The 24819-nt window shown below is 35.2% G+C and overlaps 1 protein-coding gene across 7 annotated transcripts in view; it reads left to right on the top strand.

Annotated features, from left to right (window-relative positions):
* CPLANE1 (ciliogenesis and planar polarity effector complex subunit 1) overlaps positions 1-24819 on the top strand; it is a 129951-nt gene that overhangs the window by 9389 nt on the left and 95743 nt on the right. For 6 of the 7 annotated variants that reach the window (XM_079916597.1, XM_079916592.1, XM_079916593.1 and 3 more), the window contains exons 6-19: positions 1044-1150; positions 2624-2780; positions 3203-3306; positions 4334-4516; positions 6614-6863; positions 7030-7185; positions 7359-8128; positions 8667-8875; positions 9074-9154; positions 12270-12434; positions 15725-15898; positions 19606-19834; positions 20987-21126; positions 23721-23938. In XM_079916597.1, the coding sequence (XP_079772723.1) occupies positions 1044-1150; positions 2624-2780; positions 3203-3306; positions 4334-4516; positions 6614-6863; positions 7030-7185; positions 7359-8128; positions 8667-8875; positions 9074-9154; positions 12270-12434; positions 15725-15898; positions 19606-19834; positions 20987-21126; positions 23721-23938 (2943 nt within the window). Of the gene's footprint in view, positions 1-1043; positions 1151-2623; positions 2781-3202; positions 3307-4333; positions 4517-6613; positions 6864-7029; positions 7186-7358; positions 8129-8666; positions 8876-9073; positions 9155-12269; positions 12435-15724; positions 15899-19605; positions 19835-20986; positions 21127-23720; positions 23939-24819 lie in introns of those variants that run through there. The other variant, XM_079916596.1, reaches the window with a different exon arrangement.

The raw sequence follows: 24819 nt of genomic DNA, 5'->3' as shown, positions 1-24819 counted from the left end.
TCATTAACTAAAAGCATTCAGAATAGCTGCATGATACTCTTTGTATGTATGGACCAACATTTTATTACCCAATCTACTATTGTTAGAAATTGCATTTTGAACTTTTGTTGTTTTCCTCCACCCCATGGGTAGTGCCCTAACTTAAATAATATGTAACTATAGGGACTTCCCTGGTGGTCCAGTGGCTAAGAATCCGCCTTCTAATGCAGGGGACGTGGGTTCGATCCCTGGTCCCACATGCTGCAGGGCAGCTAAGTCCGAGAGCCACAGTTACTGAGCCTGTGCTCTCTAAAGTCCATGAGCCACAACTAGAGAAAGGCCCGCACACTGCTACGAAGATCCGCATGCCACAACTAAGGCCCAACACAGCCAAATAAATAAAATAAATAAATTAAAAATAAATACATAATATGTAACTGTAAAAGAAGAGAAAAATAAATATGTTAGAATATTTCCAGTTGTAGCCAGAGTAAAGGCCGTGTTTTCTTAAGAGAGTAAACTGCACCTTGATTTCCCATTTGAGATATGCCTGTGGCTCAGAAATTAATTACTTAGTCTTTAGCTTAATGTTCAGCTACATGTTAAGAGTAAAAATATGAGCAGGCTCTTGATATGTTTCATTTATTTTATTTATGATGAGAAATATGTGGAGTTTTTTTTGTTTGGTTGTTGTTTTTTTTTTTTGTTGTTCTTTCAGGGATTAGTTTATTTTATTTATAGTTTAGTTAGTTTATTTTATTTTTTTCCTTGTTGGTTATTTATTTTAAACATACCAGTGTGTATATGTGAATCCCAAACGTCCTAACTATTCCTCCTCCCCACCCTTACCCCCTGGTAACCATAAATTAGTTCTCTAAGTCTGTGAGTCTGTTTCTGTTTTGTAAATAAGTTCATTTGTATCATTTTCTTTGATTCCGCATATAAGCTATATCATACGATATTTCTCTTTCTTTGTCTGACTTCACTCAGTATGACAATCTCTAGGTCCTCTTGATTTATTTTCAGATTAATTATATACTAAAGTATATTAAATTTATCTACAGTTATTTGGAGACTGCTGCTTGTGTTCATTTACTTTCTATTCTGGGGAATGCCTGAAGTTAACATTTCTAGCAATTCGGTGGCATGAAAATGTATTTACATCTATAAGGTGAGATAAATGTTTCCTTCTTCCTAGTTTTCTATCAGCTTTTTTTTTTTTTTTTTTTGGCCGCTCCATGCAGCATGTGGGATCTTAGTTCCCCTATCAGGGATTGAACCTGTGCCCCCTGCATTGGAAGCATGGAGTCTTAACCACTGGACCGCCAGGGAGGTCCCTCTATCCCTTTTAAAACATTGTTATCTTTTGGCCCATAAATACGTAATAAGATTAGTAAGTGAAATGTGAATATCAGCTTCTGAGGCTTTACAGATTCTGTCTTCCTGTAAGTATTGTTCTGTTTCTTTAGTTTTCATTTTGAATGTCTATTATAGAAAGTTTTTCTTGTTTTTATTTTATTTCCCTTCTTGGAATCAAGAACACATAAAAGGTAAGGCAGACAGACTATGGTCTTACTTGTCTTAAGACTATAAAAATAACTCCTTTGAAAAGTAATTCAGTTGAATTCTTTTTAAATAAATTTATTTATTTATTTTTGGCTGCATTGGGTCTTTGTTGCTGCACATGGGCTTTCTCTAGTTGCAGCAAACGGGGGCTACTCTTCGTTGCAGTGCATGGGTTTCTCATTGCAGTCCCTTCCCTTCTTGCGGAGCATGGGCTCTAGGTGTGAGGACTTCAGTAGTTGTGGCTCGTGGGCTCAGTGGTTGTGGCTCACAGGCTCTAGAGTGCAGGCTCAATAGTTGTGGCGCACAGGCTTAGTTGCTCCGCGGCACGTGGGATCTTCCCAGACCAGGGCTCGAACCCATGTCCCCTGCATTGGCAGGCGGATTCTTAACCACTGAGCCACCAGAGATGTTCTAAATCAATTGAATTTTGAAAAGGAAATAACTTGAATTTACTACTGTACTTTTTAAATGCTCAAGTATTTTTTCAATTAAAAGTAATTTTATTTATTTTAAAAAGCCCAATGAAATAGAAAGAATGCGTTAAAAGCATATAGTGACTAAGATTTAGTAAAATAGTGAGGCTTTTTTTTTCTGTTTATTTTCTTTATTTTCTTATGCTAGCAGTACTCTATTTGGGTATAATTTATATAAAGTAAAATGAACAAATCTTAAATGTACAACTAGGTGGACTTCGATAAATGTACATATGCCTGTAACCATCCTCATATCAAATATAGAACATTGTCACTATCCTAAAAATCCCCTCTTCTCACCTATTTAATACCTGTAAAAATGTTTGTAATAATGTAGAAATATGTGTATCTAAACTTTTAGTGGATGCAGATGTTTTTGGGGCTGGCTACAGAACATGCCGTTATTAACAAAACTCTGATATGGACCTTGTTTAACTAGCAATTGCTCTTTTGTGTCCTGGATGAAACTTGTGAACAGTTGCTACGAGACCCCAAATATATGTGCACATGTACGAATTTAGTTGGACCCTTTAATTTTTTGTAATGAAGTATATATTAATTTAAAAGTTACTATACTTTCTGTTTTCAATTATTTCACTACTTAGATCATTGACTTACGATGTTCAGTGGGCACAACAAGATTGCCTTCTGTGCAGTCTGATTCCTAAATGTGAATCAGTAAAGTCAAGAGGAGCTCTAATTTCTGCATTTTCAAGAGATGGCATTACCCTGGCAGTAACTCTTAATCAGAAAGACCCAAAGGTCAGTAAATATAATCTATCTTGGAAGTAACCTGTAAAAGAGAGAGTTTAGTTCAGTTTTGAGATTTTTTTCCCCGAGTATAGTTTTTTTCCTTAATATTACTTTATATTCTTTAAATTGGTGTTTTCTGATCCACCTCGACACTGTAAATTGGTAAAGTTATTTACATTAGCTGCCGTAATTTTCAGAATTTGGCCTTCAGAGGTGAAAAGAGGATAATGGAAAAGGAAGAAAGAAGGGCAAAGTGGTAACTGATATTCTTAAAATGTAGTATAAAAGAGAGAAAAGTTATAGGTGGTCGGTATTATCTTTCCAGTTGGCAAAGACTAGGTAGTTCATTGATATAATAGATCTCTAGGTCTTCAGAATTATAAGTAAAATAATTTTAATGGTTTTTTTAATCTTTTTTTTTTTCTTTCTAGGCAACTCAGGTATTATTTATAAACACACTGAATTTTGTTACACTCTGTGGTAGCCTTAAAGGATGTAGTAATAAGAATCCTGTGGTTCCAGCTACACTTATCAGGTAAGGGTTCTTTTGTATTTCTAAATAGTGTTTTTATTTTCTTTTTTAATAGTTTAATAAGTTTAAGGCACTGATAATTCAGTAGGTGTCTAAATAGATATTTAGATAGATGATGTTATCTTGGGAGGAGTTGAATTATGACTGGGTAGAGAAATACTGGGCTAAGTTAGAGAGGCTGAAATGAAAAAACCTGGGTTGGGAAGACCATTATATACTCAGGCTGAGGTGTTTCTAGCTTTTTAAACAAAGTTAGCATTCTCTGCATACGGGTGGATAGTACCATAAGTGGTGATTTTGGATGGCAAGTGGACCTATGAAGGATTATAGAGTAGGAAAATTTCCTCTTGGATCCTCCTAAGTTCCTATTCTGAATTGTTTTCTCTGCTGCTCTCTGAATTTCCAAAGTTTTCAGGTTCATCCAGCCTTGCCTTTTTATTTTCTTTCTCTCCCCAAAATTTCCTTTCTAGAAGAATTACTAGTCTCAGTTCAGTGGTCTGTTTGACTTAGGGTGTCCATCATTCACATGAGGAGGAGCTACTTTTCTGTCTCCATGAAAGAAACATTAATATTATCAGATAGTTAAGGAGTAGTAAAGATGGCTTTAGGAAGACGGAGTCTGCTACTGAGTGGAGCTCTGGCAGGCTGCAGAGAAGACAGGTGTGGTATTGACCTTCAAATCTACCAGTAGATCTTAGTTTTGGACACCACTAGGATTAGAAGTTGTTCTAATTATAATGTAAGTGACAAAAACTTTACTTTGTTAGGTCTTATTTTCATCTTATGATTTGCTTATGAATCTAAGTAAATTTCTAATTTGTATGTTGTATGGAGTAGATGTTTATGAGCAAACTCCTTTTTTCTTAACTTTTTTTCTGGGAAGTAAAATACATGAAATGTATGTGACATTTGCCTACTATTCATTCTTTTGACCTTATTTTTTGAAGCGTCTCACCCCTTCTTGGCCATTATAAATTGTCAAAGGCATTGTAGAGAGTCCTTTCTAAACATATTGTCTTGCTTTTTCTAGGTCCTACTGGGTAGGTGATATCAGCTGGACTCATGATAGTCTTTTTCTGGCTTGTGTGTTAAAACGTGGCTCCCTGGTTTTATTGACCTGCCAAGGTGAATTGCTAACGTTAATTACATTTGGTTGCTCTATAGAATTTGGGCCAGCAGAATTTATTCCTCTTCACCCACTAATAACATATAGGTGAGACATTTGAATTGTTTTAATTTATTCACAGAAGTTTTTCTCTTTTGGTATTACTTTACTGTGTATTTTTTTAGTATAATTTCATCTTTCAAATTGTCTTATTCTTTCTTTGAGTCTGTCATCTCAATATCCGCTTCTTATTTATAGTTTTCTTCTGTTTCTTTTTGTGGCTTAATCCTGGTGAAAATTTGACATGGTGACTATGTAAGTATATGTTATTTAAATATTCAGTAGCACTAAAAAAAGTAACTTCTTTGATATAAAAATAATAGAAGTGTGATATATCTTTTATTGTTTCAAAAGCAGAGCACTTAGATAAAAATTAACTTGTCATATGTATCTACTTTTCTCCCAGAGGGAAAAAGGAGAAAAGTTGTTGGAAATGGGTAGTAGACTTTAGAATTTAGCCATATTTTAATTTTTAATTGTGAGATCATGAAGCATTTTGGCTTTGGAGTCAGAACAAGATTCAAACCTTGGTTCTTCTACTTATTAGTTGTGTGACTTTGGGTAAGTTACTCTTAAGACTCTGTTTCTTTTACTGTGAAATGAAGATGACAGTAATAATCTCTTAGAGTTGAGGGAATGAAGTAAGATGATAAATAATTATAAATTGCTTTAACACAGTTCTGGCATAAAATAAGTGCTCAGTAAATATTTGCTGTTATTGATGTTGATATTATTATATATGGCTAGACACATATAGACACCTATTTACAAATCAGAAGCATTGGAAAAGGTCTTTGAAATTAATCCATTCCCTTTGCTGTATAGAAAAGAAACTGAGGAGGGATGTGTCCTTGATTATATTTAGCAAAAAGTTTTGCTTAATTTTTAGCAATAGAAAATTCTAATGGAAAAACTTGTCACTTTGTGCAGTGAAAGTGTTTTTCCTTATTTCTTATGGTCTGATTCATAATTGACTTAAATTTCCTCACATTTTCCTTTAAAATTAGTATTTAGGGCCTTTCAAAATGGATTGCTTTTTTTGATTACAAAAGTAATACATATTCATTGTTTTAAAAAAACTTAAAAATCAAATGTTACAAAACTAGATAATGTAGAAAGTGAGACTTGTAATCCTATTCCTCAGAGATAACAATTATTAGCATTTTAGTGTGTTGTCCTCTAAAATTAAAAATTTTATATAACATTTATAACAATATTAGTTTCTTTTTTTTCTTTTTTTTTTTTTTTGCGTTATGAGGGCCTCTCACTGTTGTGGCCTCTCCCGTTGCGGAGCACAGGCTCCGGACGCGCAGGCTCAGCGGCCATGGCTCACGGACCTAGCCACTCCGCGGCATGTGCGATCTTCCCGGACCGGGGCACGAACCCATGTCCCCTGCATCGGCAGGCGGACTCTCAACCACTGCGCCACCAGGGAAGCCCCATGGAGTCACTTTTTAATGGTTTTATAAATTTCAAAGCATGTACATTCTGAAACCAATCTTCTATTGTGGATCATTTGGCTAATAAAATCTATATTTGATTCGTTTCCTAACCAGAAAAAAAATTATATTTTTGCTATTTTCTTTATAGTTATAAAGCTTCAAAGTTAATAATCAGTGATATTAAGTAGTCAGAATCAGGTACACCACCATAACAATAAATAACTACACTTATGTGGAAACTCAGTCAGATTTAATCTTAAGCTGATAAAATTATACTTATCACCATCCTCTCCAAATGTGCTCTGTTTCTTTTCTTTCTCCTCCTTAATAACAAATATACTTATAGCTCCTAATTATATTCTTATAAGTATATTTAAATAGATAGTAAGAAGGAAAGGTAAGTTCAATAGTAAAAATGAACTGCCTCAATTATTTTCTGGAAAAGGTTGTATAAAACTATATTAAAAACAAGACAGAGTAAGTGCCACAATGCTGGGAAAATTTTAAAAAAACACATAAACCTCTATTATTTAATCACGTATGTTTTCCTCATAGATATATGCACATTTAATATTTTTGCATTTAATTTGCTTGCATTTTCATCATTCTGGAACTTTTAATTGTTTTTTCTTTGGAATAACATAATTGTTTCCTTTAAGATTTTTCTCTTACTAATTCTTGAATTTTGGTGTTTGTTTGCTAGACCACAGCAGTTTACACTTCAAGATTCAGATAATTCTGTAGATTCATCAGCTTCTGATAGTGACCCTATGAGACAGAGATTTTCTATAAAAGCACATTCACGGTTACCCTACCTCATTATTTCTGATGGATACATGGTCACAACCCTTCGATTTCTTGATAATCTGTCTCCATCAGTGCTCGTGAGATCCCTTCTACTTGATTCAGCACAGAGGCTTGAGAAAACATACCAAAGTTTGATATTGTCTAAGGTATAGTGCTTTTTGGTACCATTAGTAAAAGTTGACTTCTTAGTCCTTTCAAATTTAAAACTGTACTGACAGCCTTGGATTGTATACAGTTATCTGTAGATGTTTTAATTGTTTGTAGTACAATTATCGATAAAATTTTGCTCTGGAAATCTTTTTTCTTCTATAGCCAAAAGGCCAAGGGCTGAACTTGCAATCACTGGATTCCCTAAGATCTAGCTTGTTAAAACACCACGGAAATGAAAATTTAGCTGATTCTACTGTTCCCAGATTCTTGCAGGCAGAAGAAACAATGAAATTAAATGAAGAAATAGCAGATTTGCAGGTACTTAGTAACAGTGTTTTATTTACTTTGAACAGTTGCGTATTGACTTTATTCCAAGAAACATATTTTCTTTTTCTTTCATTAAAAGGAAGAGAAATTTGAGAGCACTAAAGTGATTCTACTTGTAAGGAATCAAATGATATTAAGTATAATTTTTTTCACTCATGTTTTAGGATTTTGAAGCTGAAGAAACTAATGAAGGCGAAAATTTTCCAAACAACTTATTTTCTTTTTGGAACCAAAAGAAGGATCTGTTGTTTAGTAGTGCCCAAGAAGGAAGACTGGAATTTGCTTCTATGTTTGATACCATACATGCAAAAGATAATATTGAGGAGACAGATGAAACTGTTACAGAACTGCATTCTGTCCAGAAAAATCTCCTTGCAGCATGGACTATAGGAATTTCAAAAAATGTGACAGAAAAAAAATTAATGTTAAATTACACAGTAGTTTGTATCACTCATTTTTTGTACATTCTTCAATTTATAAAATGTCCTTTCCCCGAACTTGATCTTTTTTTAAGCAAGAGCCCAAGACATAATGCATGGGTACTTTGTATCTTTCAACTTTTTCATCAGTGTTTATCAATCCAGTACTGGGATATGAGATACAGACAAGATGTAGGACATTTGGTAAAGCTGACCTCAAATACTATAAAGCTTTTGCTGACACAGCAACAACAGAATCAGTTATTCTCAGAGAAACTTTTAGCCTGTTTTCATTTACTCAGAATGGTAGCTGATCATTTAAATGGCGTATACAGTCTTCAACCAGAAGTTATTTCAGCATCAACTGATGGAAGTAGAACAGCAAAGCAAGACTCATTGGTGGTACCCATTTTTCAAATGTTTCAAGATAGTGGTGCTCGGAAAAACTGGTCTTGGAATTCGTCTTTCAAGATTCGTCCTCAAGTATTAAATTTTGTTCAACAGCCAGGACACAGGTATAATGACTTTAATATTAGGAGACCATCAGCTTTATAGATTTTTCAAAATGGAGATATAATTCCCATACTGTAAAATTCTCCATTTTAAAGTGTACAATTCAGTGATCTTTAGTATAATCACAGGCTTGTAGAACTATTAGCACAAATTCCAGAATATTTTTATCACCCTCAAAAGAAACCTTGTACCCATTAGCACTCAGCATTATAGATTTTATGTTATAGAATTTATGCCAGATATTATTCAACACATATATTTTATTAGTCTTGGGCATCCATGATACTGTTGAAGGATTTTGGTTTAGATAAGCACTATAGAAAAATGACCACAGGTACATAAAGCATTTATGAAAGTTTTAAAAATATGCATTTTTTGATCCGTGGACTTTGTGCTATATTTAAATCTGATCAGTTTGTATACATGTTATTACCTCAGTGAAGAATACATGCAGAAATAAAAAGGCTAATGAGGAGGCTATACTCATTCTTATCCCTAGTCTGAAATTTGATTCTTATGATTACCTGATTTTGTGTGCAGATTCATTGTTCTCTGGAGAGTATTGTACAGAAAAACTTTATGGTATCAAACACAATTAAGTCAAAGAGTTCCTGAAGATGACATACAGTTAACTGAAAAGATGACACATGAAGCATCTACTGTCACGTCCCTGTTATGTCATATACAGGCTAAATTGCAGACTGCTGGAGTTCTCTTGAACCAGACCTTAGAACTTAAATCTATCAATGGTCAGTATCTTATAAACAATTTCTAACTCCAGGAATAAGTGATATAGTTAGTGGGACTTTGATTTTATTAATTGGTTGCAATTATTTGCTTTTCAAAATAATTTCTGGTGGAGTTGTATCCACTAAATTTTAAAACAAGTACATGTTTATAAAGGAATTTAATTAACCAGCACTAATTTTTGGTTAAAAACTTTGTAGGGGAAGAGTGTTTCCTATTAGGATCATATGAAAAGTCTGTTCAACTATGGAAGAAAGCTCTTCAAGAAACCCAAGAGAAAGGTAGGGGAGTGTTAAAAAATAATATTTGCCATAATATTGGTAGGACCATATTCTAGCATGCTGTTGAGCTTCAAAATTATTTCAGATTTCTGAGTGCTCACAATTTCTTAATGCTCAAATAGAATACATATTGTAGGTACCTTTACTGTCAGAAATAGTTATTTAAAATTATTCTTAGTCTTGGAAATTGTAGCACCAAGAATTTTTTCTGTTATCCATAGATAAGGCTCCTCTGTCCTTTTTTTGATTAGTGATGGAACCTGTGATTGATTGTTGATAGGGAAAAAAATGAGACTTAATCCCAAATTTAAAAAATATATATTTTGTCATTTAGTGCACTGCAAGTATCTAAATGACAAACTATGGGTCAGATAATTTGTCACCTTATTACAGACTTATAGAAACATGGAGCTAAGGCTCTCTGTTCTTAAGTAATTCAACTTTAAGAATTTCCTGTGGGACCTCCCTGGTAGCGCAGTGGTTAAGAATCTGCCTGCCAGTGCAGGGGACACGGTTCGAGCCCTGGTCTGAGAAGATCCCACATGCCACAACTACCGAGCCTGCGTGCTACAACTATGGAAGCCTGCACCCCTAGAGCCCGTTCTCTGCAACAAAGAGAAGCTGCAATGAAGAACAGCCCCCGCTCACTGCAACTAGAGAAAGCCCACGTGCAGCAACCATAGACCCAACGCAGCCAAAAATAAAATAAGATTAAAAAATTAAAAAAAAAAAGAATTTCTTGTGAGTTAGACTTATTATGGGCTACATGGAGGTTTTTTTTTAATAGTTATTTATTTGACTGCATTGGGTTTTGGTTGCAGCACACAGGATCTTCATTGCAGCACACGGGCTTCTCTCTAGTTGTGGCACTCAGGCTCTGGAGCGTATGGGCTCAGTAGTTGCGTTTCGCAGGCTCAGAAGTTGTGGTGTGCCAGCTTAGTTGCCCCGTGACATGTGGGATCTTAGTTCCCTGACCAGGGATTGAACCTGTGTCTGCTGCATTGGAAGGCGGTTTCTTAACCACTGGACCAACAGGGAAGGTCTCCTGCATCGAGGTTTTGATGAGAATCTAGGGGTGTGGATTCTAGAAACTGGTGATAGCTTTTATGATATAGGGCTGAGGGTATGAGTAAGATGACAGAGGTTCTCAGGTAGTGACCTTGGAGCTATCCTTGACTGCAACTACTACCTGGTCAGGTTTGGCCAATTATTAAATTTATTTTCTGACTGATGTGGCTTTGTATGTTTCATTAATTTATCTACTTAACCGGTATTTATTGAGGGCCTGCTATGTGTATTAGGCAGTAGGAATAACTGAAATAAACAAGTTTACCCTAAAGTTGCCCACAATCTGGAGGAGAGATCACATAAACAACTAGCATGTTTCTAATTATGTTTTATGGTAGGTGCCGGGAAAGCACACAGTCTGAGCTGGAGTGCAAACATCAGTCTGGGGAAAACCTGGAGGAGCTGACATTTAAAATTGAGTGAAAATTGTCCAATTGAAGGAGTGGGAATGGTTTAACAAAGGATATAGCATTCCTAAAGCAAAAAGGCATGGGAAACCATAGCAGTTTGGTAAACGTGCAGGTAGTTTTAACAGGACCAGATTATTTGAAATATGTGTGTAATACTGAGGATAGGGTGGTGAGTGCTAAAGTGAGAGGTAGAGAACAGATGATAAAGGAAGATATTCTGCAGTGCCATGGGATTAAGATTTTATCCTGAAGACAGTGGGGTCAGTTAAGATACTTTATGTAAGAAAAAGAACTTTTCAAATAAATATAGGCCATTTGGAAAGATCACTTCAGTACATTATGGAGGACCATTTGTAGGAATGTGGTGTAGAGATGTGGGTTTTACCTAGAAGCAAGACAGTTAGTTGAGGAGGTCCTGAACCAAAGCAACATCAAGAGTACTGGAGGACAGAAGTCACATTTGTCAGGTATTTAAGAGGTTTGATCAATTGGACTTGAGTAGAGAAGTCTACTGTAGTTCTCAGATTTGGGGATTGTCCAACTGGATGAAGAAGAGTGACATTCAAGGTGATAAGTTCTCATGAAGAAAAGTTTTCGTAGTGAGTCTCATTGTAGACCTTTTCATTTAATTTATTTTCCAACTGTATCCATTTGGTATGGTTTCTTGTAATGGAGACTGAAAATAACTGGCTTCAACAAGAAAGAAGTTTATTTCTCTTTCTTAGGAAATGAGGCCAGAAGTTGATAGTCTGGGGCTGTTTCGGTGTTTCTGTGGTCTCATCAAGGACTCATGCTCCTTTAGTTTTTCTACACCGTCGTCCTTAGTGCGTTGCTTCCAGTCTTAAGGCCATTACATGAGTTAAGATGGGTGCTGAAGTCTCAGGCATCGTGTACATAATCTAGTTAACAGGAAGGAGGAAGGCAGGAAGGACAAGAAAAGGGTGTACCTCCTAGTTGAGTTACCTCTCTTTAAGCAGCTTTTCTAGCAGTTCTATACAATATTATCTCTTGGTTCAGAACTTGTCATATTTTCACATGGCCACATCTAGCAAGAAACTGTGATCTGGGTGCATTGTAACCTCAAATAAAATTAGAATTCTTTTACTCAGAAAGAATAGATAAGGAATAGGCAGCCAGCAGTCTCAGTCCTAAGCACCCTTCAGATGTTTGAAGGCAGTGGTCAGGGACTCCTATCTTATTGGATAGTGTTTCTTCTCCTTTGGAAAGTGTCTTTGATGGTCTGATATTTGTATGATTTCTTGTGTGGTTTTTAAAAAATTTTTATTTTTAGCATGTTCCCTTCTGTTTCATACCATGTGTACTTGAGATAGATGTCATTAGTGGACCTTAGTACCGAGATAAGGAGGATGTGCACCTCTCTTTGGATAAATTCTTAGTCATCCTAGGGCCTCATCAAAGAAAATAAAATTGTTCAGAACTTAAAATGAAAAAGAACAAAATATTGCTTACCTGTTTTTTATTAAAGTATAAAACAGGTACAGGAAAGTTCACATAACATGAATGTACAGCTTGATGAATTTTTATAAACTGAACATTCCTGTCTACCCAGCACCCAGATCAAGAACATTACCTAGCTAACATGTTTTTAATGTAAATGTAATTCTTCCCTGTTTAAGGAGGAAGAAGGATATGTTTTCTTCAGATACGCTATTATCTTTCCCTTTTGTACTGCCACCTCTATAACTATAATTTAAATGATGCTCAAGGATTATGTGATCAGCTAGTAAGAGAAATACTGATATGGTCCCACCTACCTGTAAAAGAAGATGAAGATTGTTCAGGTATGCTTTTCAAAAATCAGTTTGTTTAATGTTAATACTTTGTATTTATAAGTGTAGATATGAAATTGCTTATACATAAAAGTTGGTTGCTCTGCCCTATTGTGGTAAATTTTGGACTGTCAGCTTCTCAGTAGCAAGGATCATGTTTTTGTTTGTTTTTAATCTTTGGGTCTCTAGGCTTAGCAGTAATTGCCTGCTGAACTGATACAATTGTTGTGTCACAGCCCTATTTGTTAGACATAATATCAGGTACCCAAGTACTTTTCCTTGATATGTTTATATTTTCTTTAATGGTTGCTTAAGGTTGTTTAGTAAAGTGATGAAAATCTCTTTCTGAGGTATTCTTTTTAAAATTGCTTAATAGGCTGCAGAATATTTAGATTGTCCTTCTTAAAAGAGGTGTATTTAAATTAAGCAGTAACCAGAGTAAAAGATATATATGAATGAACACATAATATAGTTATAATAGTTATACGGTCGTAGACCATTAGATATATACTATGCGTATGAATGTGTCAGAACGGCTCAATATATCAGAACTTTCTAAATGGAGTTCATGACTCTAATGGAGTTTGTTTGTTTTGGTTTTTTTCTAATAACTGATTATTGGTTTAGAACATCATTTTACTGATGGAAAATAGTGATCAAAAGAAGTTAGTTTACAAAGTCTTCTAAAAATAGTTTGAGAAGTGGGGCCCATCTCTTACGTAAAACCCTTTCTTTGATTTTCACTAGTTTATCAGAACAGTGTTGGTTTCTTTGGCTTCAGCCGCTGTTTTTTGTTGTTGTTGTTGTTGTTTTGTGGTACGCAGGCCTCCCACTGTTGTGGCCTCTCCCGTTGCAGAGCACAGGCTCTGGACGCGCAGGCTCAGTGGCCATGGCTCACGGGCCCAGCTGCTCCGTGGCATGTGGGATCTTCCCGGACCGGGGCACGAACCCGCGTCCCCTGCATTGGTAGGCGGATTCCCAACCACTGCGCCACCAGGGAAGCCCCTTGTTTTGTTTGTTTTGAGGTGAGATAGATGGTAGAATACCATGACATTTTTATTCTGGTATTCATATTTTCTCTGCATTTTTTTAAAATTTAATTTTTATTTTATACTGGGGTGTAGCTGATTTACAATGTTGTGTTAGTTTCAGGTATACAGCAAAGTGGTTCAGTTATACGTATATCCATTTTTTTTCAGATTCTTTTCCCACGTAGGTTATTACAGAATACTGAGTAGAGCTCCCTGAGCTATACAGTAGGTCCTTCTTGATTATCTAGTTTTTATATAGTAGTGTGTATCTGTTAATCCCAACCTCCTAATTTATCCCTCCCCCTCACTTTTCCCCTTTAGTAACCATAAGTTTGTTTTCGATGTCTGTGAGTCTGTTTCTGTTTTGTAAATAAGTTCATTTGTATCATCTTTTTAGATTCCACATATAAGTGATGTCATATGCAGCCACTGTTTATAGATTTCTTACTTTTGGTGATATTTGTCTTTTTAAATGTTGTGTTCATTACAGAAGTAGTACAAGTTCATTTTAGACAATTTTGAAATATGGAAAGGTTTAAATAAGAAAATAAAATCACTTAATCTACCCTTTTTTGTCTATATACATTTATGTATGTATATTCTGTTTTATAATCTTTTAAACTTAATATTATGAATATTTTCCAATGTAAATAATTCTTTTTAAAAACCTATTAAGCCTTTTCCTCATTATTGCACATTTTAGATTGGTGCCACCTATTTACTATTGATGTTTTAAATAATGCTGTAGTGTACATAAATTTTTGTGAACATTACTAATAATATCTCTAGGTTAAATTTTGAGAAATGAGGTTACAGGATCAAAGAGAATCCATGGTTTTAAGACTTTTGATGCCTGGTGTCAAATTGCCCTCCAAAAGGACTGGTAGCTGTGTATGAGTGGAAGACTTTTATGTGTGACTTTTTTTTTTTTTTTTTATGTGTGACTTTTTAACTGACTGATATTCTTTTTTTTTTTTTCGGTAGTATTGTCATGACTTGATAATAAATTTCAAGATAAGTTGAACCTATTGTAATGTATTTGTTTTAATTTTTAATGACAGTTGTTTAGAGTATATTAATCATACCCCTACTGGGTCAGGAGTCCCCAAGGCTACCCCCACGTTCAGGGATTCACAGGGAGGACTCACAGGGCCTAGTGTATAGTTGTACTCACACCTATGATTCATTACAATGAAAGGATACAAAGCAAAATCAGCAAAGGGAAAAGGAGCATGGGGTGAAGTCCGGAGGAAACCAGGCACAAGCTTCCAAGAAGTGACAAGATAGAAATGGCCATACACATATCGAACTTAATATTATTGTGAATACCTACCAAGTGACTTCCTTTCTTTTTTTTCTTTTTTTTGTTTTGGCTGTGCCACGTGGCTTGTGGGATCTTAGTTCTCACAACCAGGGATCAAACCCGGGACCCCTGCAGTGGAAGCACGGAGTCCTAACCATTGGCCCACCAGGGAATTCCCCCCAAGTGACTTCTGAGAAAGAAAGATACTTTGCCATTGTTGGGGCCATACATTTTATAAAAATTAATGTTAACTTAGTATTTATCTGTGTTTAATAGTTTTAACTGTTTATTTACATATATCTGAATGCCAATTTATATTATTGAGTTTTGATTTTCAAATAGGGATGACACATGTTTGCTCCTACTAGTTTATATCAGAGTCACCCTAGAAATAGTGATGTAACTCTCTCCCTCCCCTGCCTTCTCCCTCCACTCCACGTGTTCCTTTTGTCCATACCTCCCAGAAGAATCTTATGGTAAGGACTTACTCTTACTAATGGAAGTATATCATAATATCCAGACCTAATGGTACAGAAAAAAGCATGAAGAATCACTGCTCTGGTGCTTTTCAGATTATCTTTGTAGTAAACCCTGCCTCCTTTCGTTAAAGAAAGAAAATTAGAAAGGGAAGAAAGTAGGGAAAATAAATAATGAAATGCTAAACTTGCAAGTCCATTATGGCTGGATTGTTTGTATAGATCCTTCCATGTTTTTAGGTAAAACTAGTAGCTTGAGGTTAAAAGAGTTCCTAAGTGTATGTGCTCATAATTACGAGCTAATTATTTTTGTTCTGTTGTCTTCAAGAAGTGTTGATAGCTATTATAAATTAACTTGTGTAGGCCATGGGTGTTCATCTCAGAAAAAAGTTGTAATTATAATTTTCTTCTTGCATAATGTTGGGAACTTAAATATTACTACTTTTGATAGTTTGATCAGAATCTCCTTTGGTCATTTGGTGTATCCTGCAGTTCCTGAGAAGTCTCATTGTGAGTTTGGAGTGACTGGAAACGTTCATCCTGAAGCGGCGGTGAAGGTTGTCCAGTCCATGGCCCGCTTCATGGCTTCCTATTTCACCAATCAGCTGCTTTGCATTTTGCCACCTCACAATGTGAATGTTCTTCCTCCCCTTCATATTAAAACAGGTAAACAAATAATTTTCTCACCTTGTTTTTGCACGTAATATTTAAAATCATATTATACGGTGATCATTAGTCCATGGAAATAAAACTGTTCTAGCTCAGTGCCTGAACGCTAAGGAGATACACAAGTGACTGTTTACGAATGAATATAATCTGAGAAAGGTAATTGCTTTGGACTTGTTTTTATTGAATATGTATTTTTAAATTGGGAATTTTGGACACATTGGCATTTATAAAGTTTCCATTTTTAAAGTAAAAGGGCTATAAAAATGTAATTTAACAAATTTTGAGTATGCTAATTTAGAATTTAATTTTATTTGGACATTTTACTTTTATAATTTTATTTGAATCATTTTCTTTGCTCTACTTAATCATTTCATTAATAGAGTCAAAATGTACCTAATCTGTGTGAGGTAACTGCCCTACCCTAATGGAAATAAGCATGTACACAGATTTCTGTGATATTCATTCATTCCAATAATTTTTATTAGTGCCTGCTATGTGTCAAGTAGTGTTGTAGGTGCTGGAAATATATTAGCTTGCACCATATGAGATTAATAATATGAAAACATCTGTAGTTTTGTCTTGTCTTGACATTTGGAACAGATTTATCCTAACTGCCATGAACAAAACAGATGAAATACCTGTTCTTTTATGGAAGTACATCTAATAGATTGAGACGGAAAATTAAATAGATGCATATATAAACAAAGATCTATCAAATGGTGACAATTATTATGCAGAGAACTAAGTAGAGAAATGTATTGTGACTGAGTCGGTAGTTGAGGTGGTGACTTTAGGGAAGAGCTCTCTGCGGGGGTGACATTTAAACTGAACTCTTAATGACAAGAAGGAGCCAGCCATGGACGCATAGGACTTAGAGCATTATATGCTGAGCCTGTGCAAAGGCTCTAGAGCAAGGACAAACTTGATGTGTCTGAGAAACTGAAAGACTGGTGTAGCTGGAGCACAGAGGGTGAGGTAGAGAGTGGTATGAGATGAAGACAGAGATAGATGGCCAGGTGATGTAAGCCAGGGTATGAAATCTGAATTTTATTTTAGGTACAGTGGGAAGTTATTGGAGGGCTTTAAGCAGGAAATAACACGAACTGATAAACATGTACAAGGCACACATAGAGTAGTACAAGATGTAATATAATTAGAAGTTTAATAGAAGTAGCAACAAGTGGTCATCAGATTTAATCACAGAACTGTGGATTTTGAACTATGTGTTTGGACTCTAATTTTCTCAGGGTGTGGGTGGGAGTGGAGGACTGTCCTCACCCACTTGGATGCTTCAACAGTAGTGTTAGACTCTAGTGTCGTCAGGGTTTTCAGGAGCTTCTAGACCCTAGAGAGCCTTATATGTAAGGTAGGATCAGAAAGGAAATTGTCTAGAGGTTCCTTTTCAGAGGTGTCTGCTTCCCTGGGGAAGAAAAGTTGGCCCTGACCTGATTATGGCTTCTCTTAGGGAGCTGGTGTAAACAGAGAAACAGGTGCTCTGTTTTTCCAGGATCTACCTTCTCCCCTTTCCCTCTCCATTGGCCACTAACTCAGTTTCAGCTGGTGCTCTGTCCTTTTCTCCCTGAGAACAGCCTGTGCTTCTTTCTCTCACTTTATGCTTTCCTCTGACTGAACCTCTCAGTTGGATATTACTTATTTCCTTGTACATTTGACACTAATTATTACAATAGTTTTTTATCTAAGCTCTCTTTATTTTGTCACAAGTGAGGTATTTACTACTTGTGCTCCCTATTTTTGGTAATAATGTTTCTGATAACAAATTGTATCCTTAATCCATATAATTTTACTGAAGGAGAGAGGCAGAACTCATGTGGTTTTAATTTTTTAAAATATTTATTTATTTATTTATGGCTGCATTGGGTCTTCGTTGCTGTGCACGGGCTTCTCATTGTGGTGGCTTCTAGGCACGTGGGCTTCAGTAGTTGTGGCACGTGGGCCCTGTAGTTGTGGCTTGCGGGCTCTAGAGCACAGTCTCAGTAGTTGTGGTGCACGGGCTTAGTTGCTCTGCGGCATGTGGGATCTTCCTGGACCAGGGCTCGAACCTGTGCCCCCTGCATTGGCAGGCGGATTCTTAACCAGTGCGCCACCAGGGAAGCCCTCATGTGGTTTTTAGAAAAATCTTAAAAAAAAAAGAAGTACAATCCTGGTATTCAGAAGATTTATCTCAATTTCTTATCTTTCTGTCCTACAATATTTATAGGACTTTTGCTCTTTGCTAATGATTTTTATCTTTACAGATGACTTTACATACCTAAGGGAGACTGATATTTATCACACTTTGTGAAGAAAAGTGACAGAGTTATTGAATTGTTTCTGGGCAGACTCATAAATGTTCATAAAAGCTCAGAGACATACCTTTTTATTCCCTACGTAAATATCTTCCCAGTTAGAGGAGAGAGTAGGAGAGAAGACTTTGTGTTCTTTTCCTATGCCCGAGACTAGACTATGATTGTTGACAATTTAAATATCTGAAACTTGTTATATATCCTTTAATTTCTTTAATCTCCCTCTGTCTTGAAAAATGATATTAGCAGGCTTGACTTAGAATATATTTCATGTTAATCTTTTAAATCAGAACTAGTGGCAGAATGTATTGCGGATTTGAGTTGCTTATTTGGTATGATGTTTGCTGTGTGAAAGCAGTAAAAATTTCAGAAAATTAAATCATTTAAATTCTTTTAATGGTACAGTGCCTTACTCATAGTGAATTAAAAACTGGAAAAATTTCATCAATCTCCTGGCTGTTTGCCTATGCAGAATCAAACAGTCATTGATTGACTAAATTTTTCGTTTCTTTCCATATCTTTGTCAAAGAGCTAAAATGTTAGTGCTTGGTGTGGGCAGAGCCTATGCAGATCACATAAGAAACTAATCATTTCATTTCAAGGAGCAAAAACCTTCATATACTAATTACCAGTTTTATTTTGAGGGAGTGAGTGAAAATCTTAGCAATATGTATTTTTTAAAAGATAACAGTTCTGTCATAGTATTTTCAAATTTCTCATTCAAGTTACTTTAATTAGGGAAAGATACAGAAGGCTGGGGAGAAGGATATTATTACCCTTTGTATTTAATCTCAGGCCAGACTGAAATCTTGTCATTTGTTCAGGATTACTGAAAATCACAGTTTTCTACTTTCTGTTAAACACTGAACATTGAACATTTAATATGCTTGAGTATTACCTCAAACTAGATTTTTATCCCATGACACTATGAGGAATGCAAAGTCAGGTAAGATGCAGTCTCTGCCCTCCAGATTTCATAATGCAGTAGGAGAAATAGCTATATATTTCAGAGCAGCCCACAGTAGTAAACTGTACACTGTGACCGGTACGTTTACGTGTGTGTGTACGTTTATATTATCTGACCAAAAAGTTTCATTAAACTGTACTTATTTACCTTTATTTTGTGTAATGCACTCTGATACTGTCTCTTTTGTTTCTATGTCTACTCAGTTTCATGTTTTTAGGAATGCTGACATTTGCTTCATGACCCACTAAAGAGACACAGTGTTCAATGTTAAAAAGACTATTCTAGAGTACGTTAAGCATTATTTTAGGCCATTTTGTATGTATCTTCCTTGTTGTGGTTTTGTGTAGGAAATACTGATTGAAGAGATCTATAAAAAGAGGTGTGAGTTCTTGTATATAAAATTGTAAAATCCATTTTCTTTAATTTACTCACAGAGCAGCCCTTTCGACTTATTCCTCTGCAACACTCGAAGGTGGCCAGTGTTGTTAGAGAGCAGAATCTTTCTAATGTGTGGACAGTTGAATATGCCCTTGAATTATTATTTATTGGTGGCCTGGTTCCAGAAGCTGTGTGGTTGGCACAGAAACTTGGAGACTGGAAGACGTCTGTTTCCATTGGTGTGGCCTTGCAGCTGTTCTGTAAACATGATAGCAATTTCACAAGGTATGTATTTTTAGGAAAGTATGATGGTCATCTAAAATATTTTTTATTTCAGTCATTGCTGGTATTTATGCATTTTGTGGAATCCTTAGTTCAGCATTGTCCAATAGAACTTTTTTCAGTAATGGAAATATTCTGTATGTGCTATCCAATCTGATAGCTACTAGCCACATATATTTATTGAGCACTTGAAATGTGGATAATAAGACCAAGGAACTGGATTTTCCATCTAATTTTAATTAAATTTAGAGGGCTGTATACATCTAGTGGCTACTGTATTGGACAGATCAGAGGCTTACTTACAGTGTTAAAACATCTATTTAGCACATTAATTTGTTAGTAGTGCCCTCAAAGGGCCTACAGTCAATGGGAAAGTTTGTCTTTCCCAAACAGGATTTGAGTTTTAAGCTAATCAAACTAATCCCTATATTTTAACTATTCTGAAGGTTATGGTATTGCTGTGTCTTCTATATTTTTTAATTCAATAATTCAATGTATGTTTATTTATTAACATACATTGTTAATATGTTTATTATTAACAATGTATGTATGTTATTAACAATGTATGTATGTTTATTATTATTATTTATCAAGCTCTATGCCAGGTGTTTTAGTGGATTGTAAACTTAAATGGTACATAGTTTCTATGCTTAGGCATTTATAGTTTAATAGGGAAAACAGGACAAAACATTATTACAATTTACATAGTATGGTAAGAAAAGTGCCTGTGGTACAGTAGGGAGAGCACTAGTATCAAGTGAGGGAAGGACAGGAAATACTTTATGTGGGAGATGTCATTTGAGATGGGCATTGAAGGGAAGATGGGATCATGACAAACTGAGTAGCTGTAGGGAGAGAGAACATTCCAAATGAGAGCAAAGGCATTTGGCAAAAGCAAGTTTGGCTTGGTTTGGATAGAGTACATTTGTAGGGCAGCAGTGGGAGGTAAGGATGAGGAGATATATTAGTACCATAATTATGGAAAGCCTTAATACTATCCTTAATACAGTATTTCCTTGCTTATTTCTTGTCTAAATATAGGATGAATAAAGAGAATTTCTCTGTTCTTTAAAATTTCATGTTTAGCTCTTGATGTGTGTATGTTTCCTTTTTTCAAAATTTGTATTCTTTTCCCTTAATTTGATGTGATTTCAGGTCCAGGAAAAAGGGTCTGAATCTACCATTAAATATGACTCCAGCACAGATTTTCCAGGAAAAACTGCAGTGTTTTTTAGGTCAGCCGGCCTCTTTGGAAGCAAAAAAAGAAATGGGCTCAAAATACAAACAGTTTACAGGTGTGTTACCTATGTATGGTCGACACATGTATCGGCTTAATTAATATAAAGCTTATGGTATTTTAAAAAGCTTTTAAGTACCCACACATATATTAATGCTTTGAAGTAATAAGCTTATCAAAAATAAAATTTTGCTATTTATTCTTAATAATGGGAGCATCCCAAACTGATGCAGTTCAAAATACAATGTTCAGTATCTGAATGATATTCTGATTTTCCATACATAGCCTTTCTTTATACTAGTGGTATTTTGCTGCATTTAGATTGTTTTCTTTTGCAGTCATAGAATCGTAGAATCTCAGATGTCAAGGGGTACTTAGAACCTCTTGCCTAATGCATAAATCATAGAGTTGTTTTTTGCTTTTAATTTGAAAAGTTCTGAGTGGTATTATAAAAAAATAATATAATATTACATGTAATACATGGATTTACCCAGGAGCCCTATAAAATTCGTCTGTTTTAAAGAGGGGGAAATTTAGACAAAAAGTAATGAAGTCTGTTATTTAAAGTCATATATTTAATGATAAAACCAGGATAGCTGTTTTGTTTTATTAGTGCTTGTCTCCATTAAGGAGTGAGACTTCTCTAGATTCGTAGAGCTTATTAATTATAACTTCTCTTTCTGGAAAGAATTCATAATACTTGGAAATCAGACTGAAAATTTCTTTGATAATTTTCTGTCAGGTTTTTTTTTAAGTAATGAAAGGATAATGTATCTACATGAAAGTTGATTTTGAAAAAAAGGACTAAAAAATTCCCAGTCTGAACTTCCAGTTCTGGCAATATATTGTTTTAGATGATCTGAAAACTCTCCTACAATAAATACATAGATACAGTGTGTTTCTAGATAAAATATAAAGATATGCATTTAAAGGCTAAGATTTAAAGAAAGTAAGGGAAATTTCCAGGGGTCAGAAAGAAAGAGAAAAAGTCAATGGATTCCACCCCTAGGTATTTACCCAAGAAAAATGAAAACATAGGTCCACTGAAAAACCTGTATATTGAATGTTCATAGCAGCTTTTTCATAATAGCCAAAAACTTGAAACAACTCAAATGCTTATCAACTTGTGGATGGAAGAACAAATTGCAATTTATCTGTACAATGGAATAATAATTAATAAAGAGTAGCAAACTACTGATAACATGCAACAACATGGATGAATTGAAGAACCATTATGCTGAATGAAAGAACTCAGAAATAAAACTACACACTGTGTGATTCCATTTATGTGATTTTATAAAAAACAACACGATAGGGACAAGAAACAGATCAATGGTTACATGAGAGTAAGGGGGGAATTGACAACAAAAGGGTATAAGAACTTTTGTGGAGTGATGAAAATGTCAAAATTCATTGAACTGGGGACTTCCCTGGTTGTCCAGTGGTTAAGACTCTGCACTCCTAGTGCAGGGGGCCCAGATTCCATCCCTGGTCAGGGAACTGGATCCCGCATGCCACAACTAAGCCACGTGCCACAGCTAAGACCTAGTGCAGCCAAATAAATATTTTAAAAAACAGAAAACAAACAAAACTCATTGAACTGTACACTTAAAAAGGATAAATTTTAGTGTACGTAAATTATACCTCAACAAACTGATTTAAAAACAAAAAACTCAGCAGATGGTTAGTGAACTGGAAAATGAATTTGATCTATCTCTGTATATATACACACACAAAAAAAATATATAGAGAGAGATAAAAATGTATAGATATAAAGAAAAGAGTTGGAAAATATGAAAGAGAAGTTAAACTTTGTATAGAATGTTGTGGAAGACACAACATATGTGTAATAGGAGTTTCAGTAGAGCCACACCAAATTCTGGATAGTGACTACCTCTGGAGAGAGGAAGTGAAATATGATTGGTACCTAAGGAATTTCAGCTGTATTTGCAACATTCTTTTTTAATCTAAATTGAATGTAGGAAACATGTTAATATCAGACAAGGATGAAGTCAGTACGTGAGTGTTTTCATATTATATTCTATACCTTAAAGTATGCTTAAAATATTTCCTAATATAAAAGTGCGTAAGTCTCCAATTCTGCCACCTGCATCTCTGCATTTTGCCTTCTGGAACATGTCTCCATATGTACATACACTTATATAATTGAAGCCATACTGTATGACTATTTTGTATATTTCTGGGGGTTTTTTTAGCTTCACAAGTCCTTTTTATTATAAAAGTACTGTGATGGACTATTATGAAAAAGAAAATAATTACTCTCTCACTGCCTTCATGTAATGTTGTATATTATTTTGGAGTCTTTCTTGACATTTTATTTTTCCCATTAATATTTTTTTCTTTTATTATTATTTTTGAGTCACAACTATATTCCAAGAATTTTTTATTATATAATTGTTATTACAGTGTCTTGTATAATTTTGGAAAAGTCTTTGTGCTCTGATTACCTATAATCTTAAAAGTAAGAGAATCTTTATTAAGTTTCTATCTAGAAGTTTGGGTGTTTTGCATGTCAACCAATATGTTCATTTTTGGCAATCAGCTTTTTCAGATATGAAATTTTATCCTACAAAATAACATGAAAAGTATAATATAAATTTTAACTACTTTACCTAATTTTGTATTTGCTAGATCCCATTGAAGAAGAAGATGCAGATCTGCTATTTGGTTCTGTGCAGGAAGTACTGAAAGCAGCAGTTATGGCTGATGCAGATATTCTTTCAGAGACATTTCAGCTTCTGATAAACTCTGCCAAGGACTTCAGTCAGAGATTGTGGGGCTTAGTGCCGGTCGGCTTGTATCTTCCAGCTCCTCCATTATATTGTCCTCAGCCAGCTATTCTTAGTGAAGTAAGCTTAGTGCTTAATCTTTCAATTAATTTAAAGTTGATTTTGTCCAATTTTTAAAATAATCAACTTGTTAATAATCATCAAGTTAAAAATGCAGGCTCTGAAGCTAACTTCTGGATTCCAGCTTTGCTGTTTATTTATTGTGTAATATTGGGCAATGTACTAAACTGATGTTTAAGTTTCCTTATCTGTAAAATGAAGTTGATGATAGTACCTCTGACAGCATTATTGAGAGTATTAAATGAGATATCCTGTAAAAGCTTTTACTTTAGGGCCTAGGACACATAGTAAGCATTCAATAAATGTTAAAATTATTTCAATAATAAAACAAAATTAAGAGATATTTCTCTGTATCCAGATTTTTAAAAAATAAACATTTGTTTAGGGTAGCAAAAAGAATGTCAGAATTTAGAAGCCATACATTATTTTTTATTTATTTATTTATTTTTGGCTGCATTGGGTCTTCGTTGCTGCGTGCGGGCTTTCTCTAGTTGTGGCGAGCGGGGGCTACTCTTCGTTGTGGTGCGTGGGCTTCTTATTTCAGTGGCTTCTCGTTGTGGAGCACGGGTTCTAGGCATGTGGGCTTCAGTAGTTGTGGCATGTGGGCTCAGTAGTTGCAGGTTGCAGGCTGTAGAGTGCAGGCTCAGTAGTTGTGGTGCATGGGCTTAGTTGCTCTGCGGCATGTGGGATCTTCCAGGACCAGGGCTTGAACCTCGTGTTCCTTGCATTGGCAGGTGGATTCTTAACCACTGTGCCACCAGGGAAGTCCCAAGCCATACATTATTTTAGTCTTTTATTCATCTCATTGTCTGTGCCTCTTTTGAAAGACTTAGTTTGATTTTTCTTTGATTTGAAAGGTCATTTTTTTTCTCCTATACTTT

This window comes from Stenella coeruleoalba (genome assembly GCF_951394435.1).
Source record: "Stenella coeruleoalba genome assembly, chromosome: 3".
Classification (NCBI taxonomy): domain Eukaryota; kingdom Metazoa; phylum Chordata; class Mammalia; order Artiodactyla; family Delphinidae; genus Stenella; species Stenella coeruleoalba.
The sequence above is the reverse complement of the archived record's forward strand: the minus strand, read 5'-3'. Positions and strand labels throughout refer to the sequence as shown.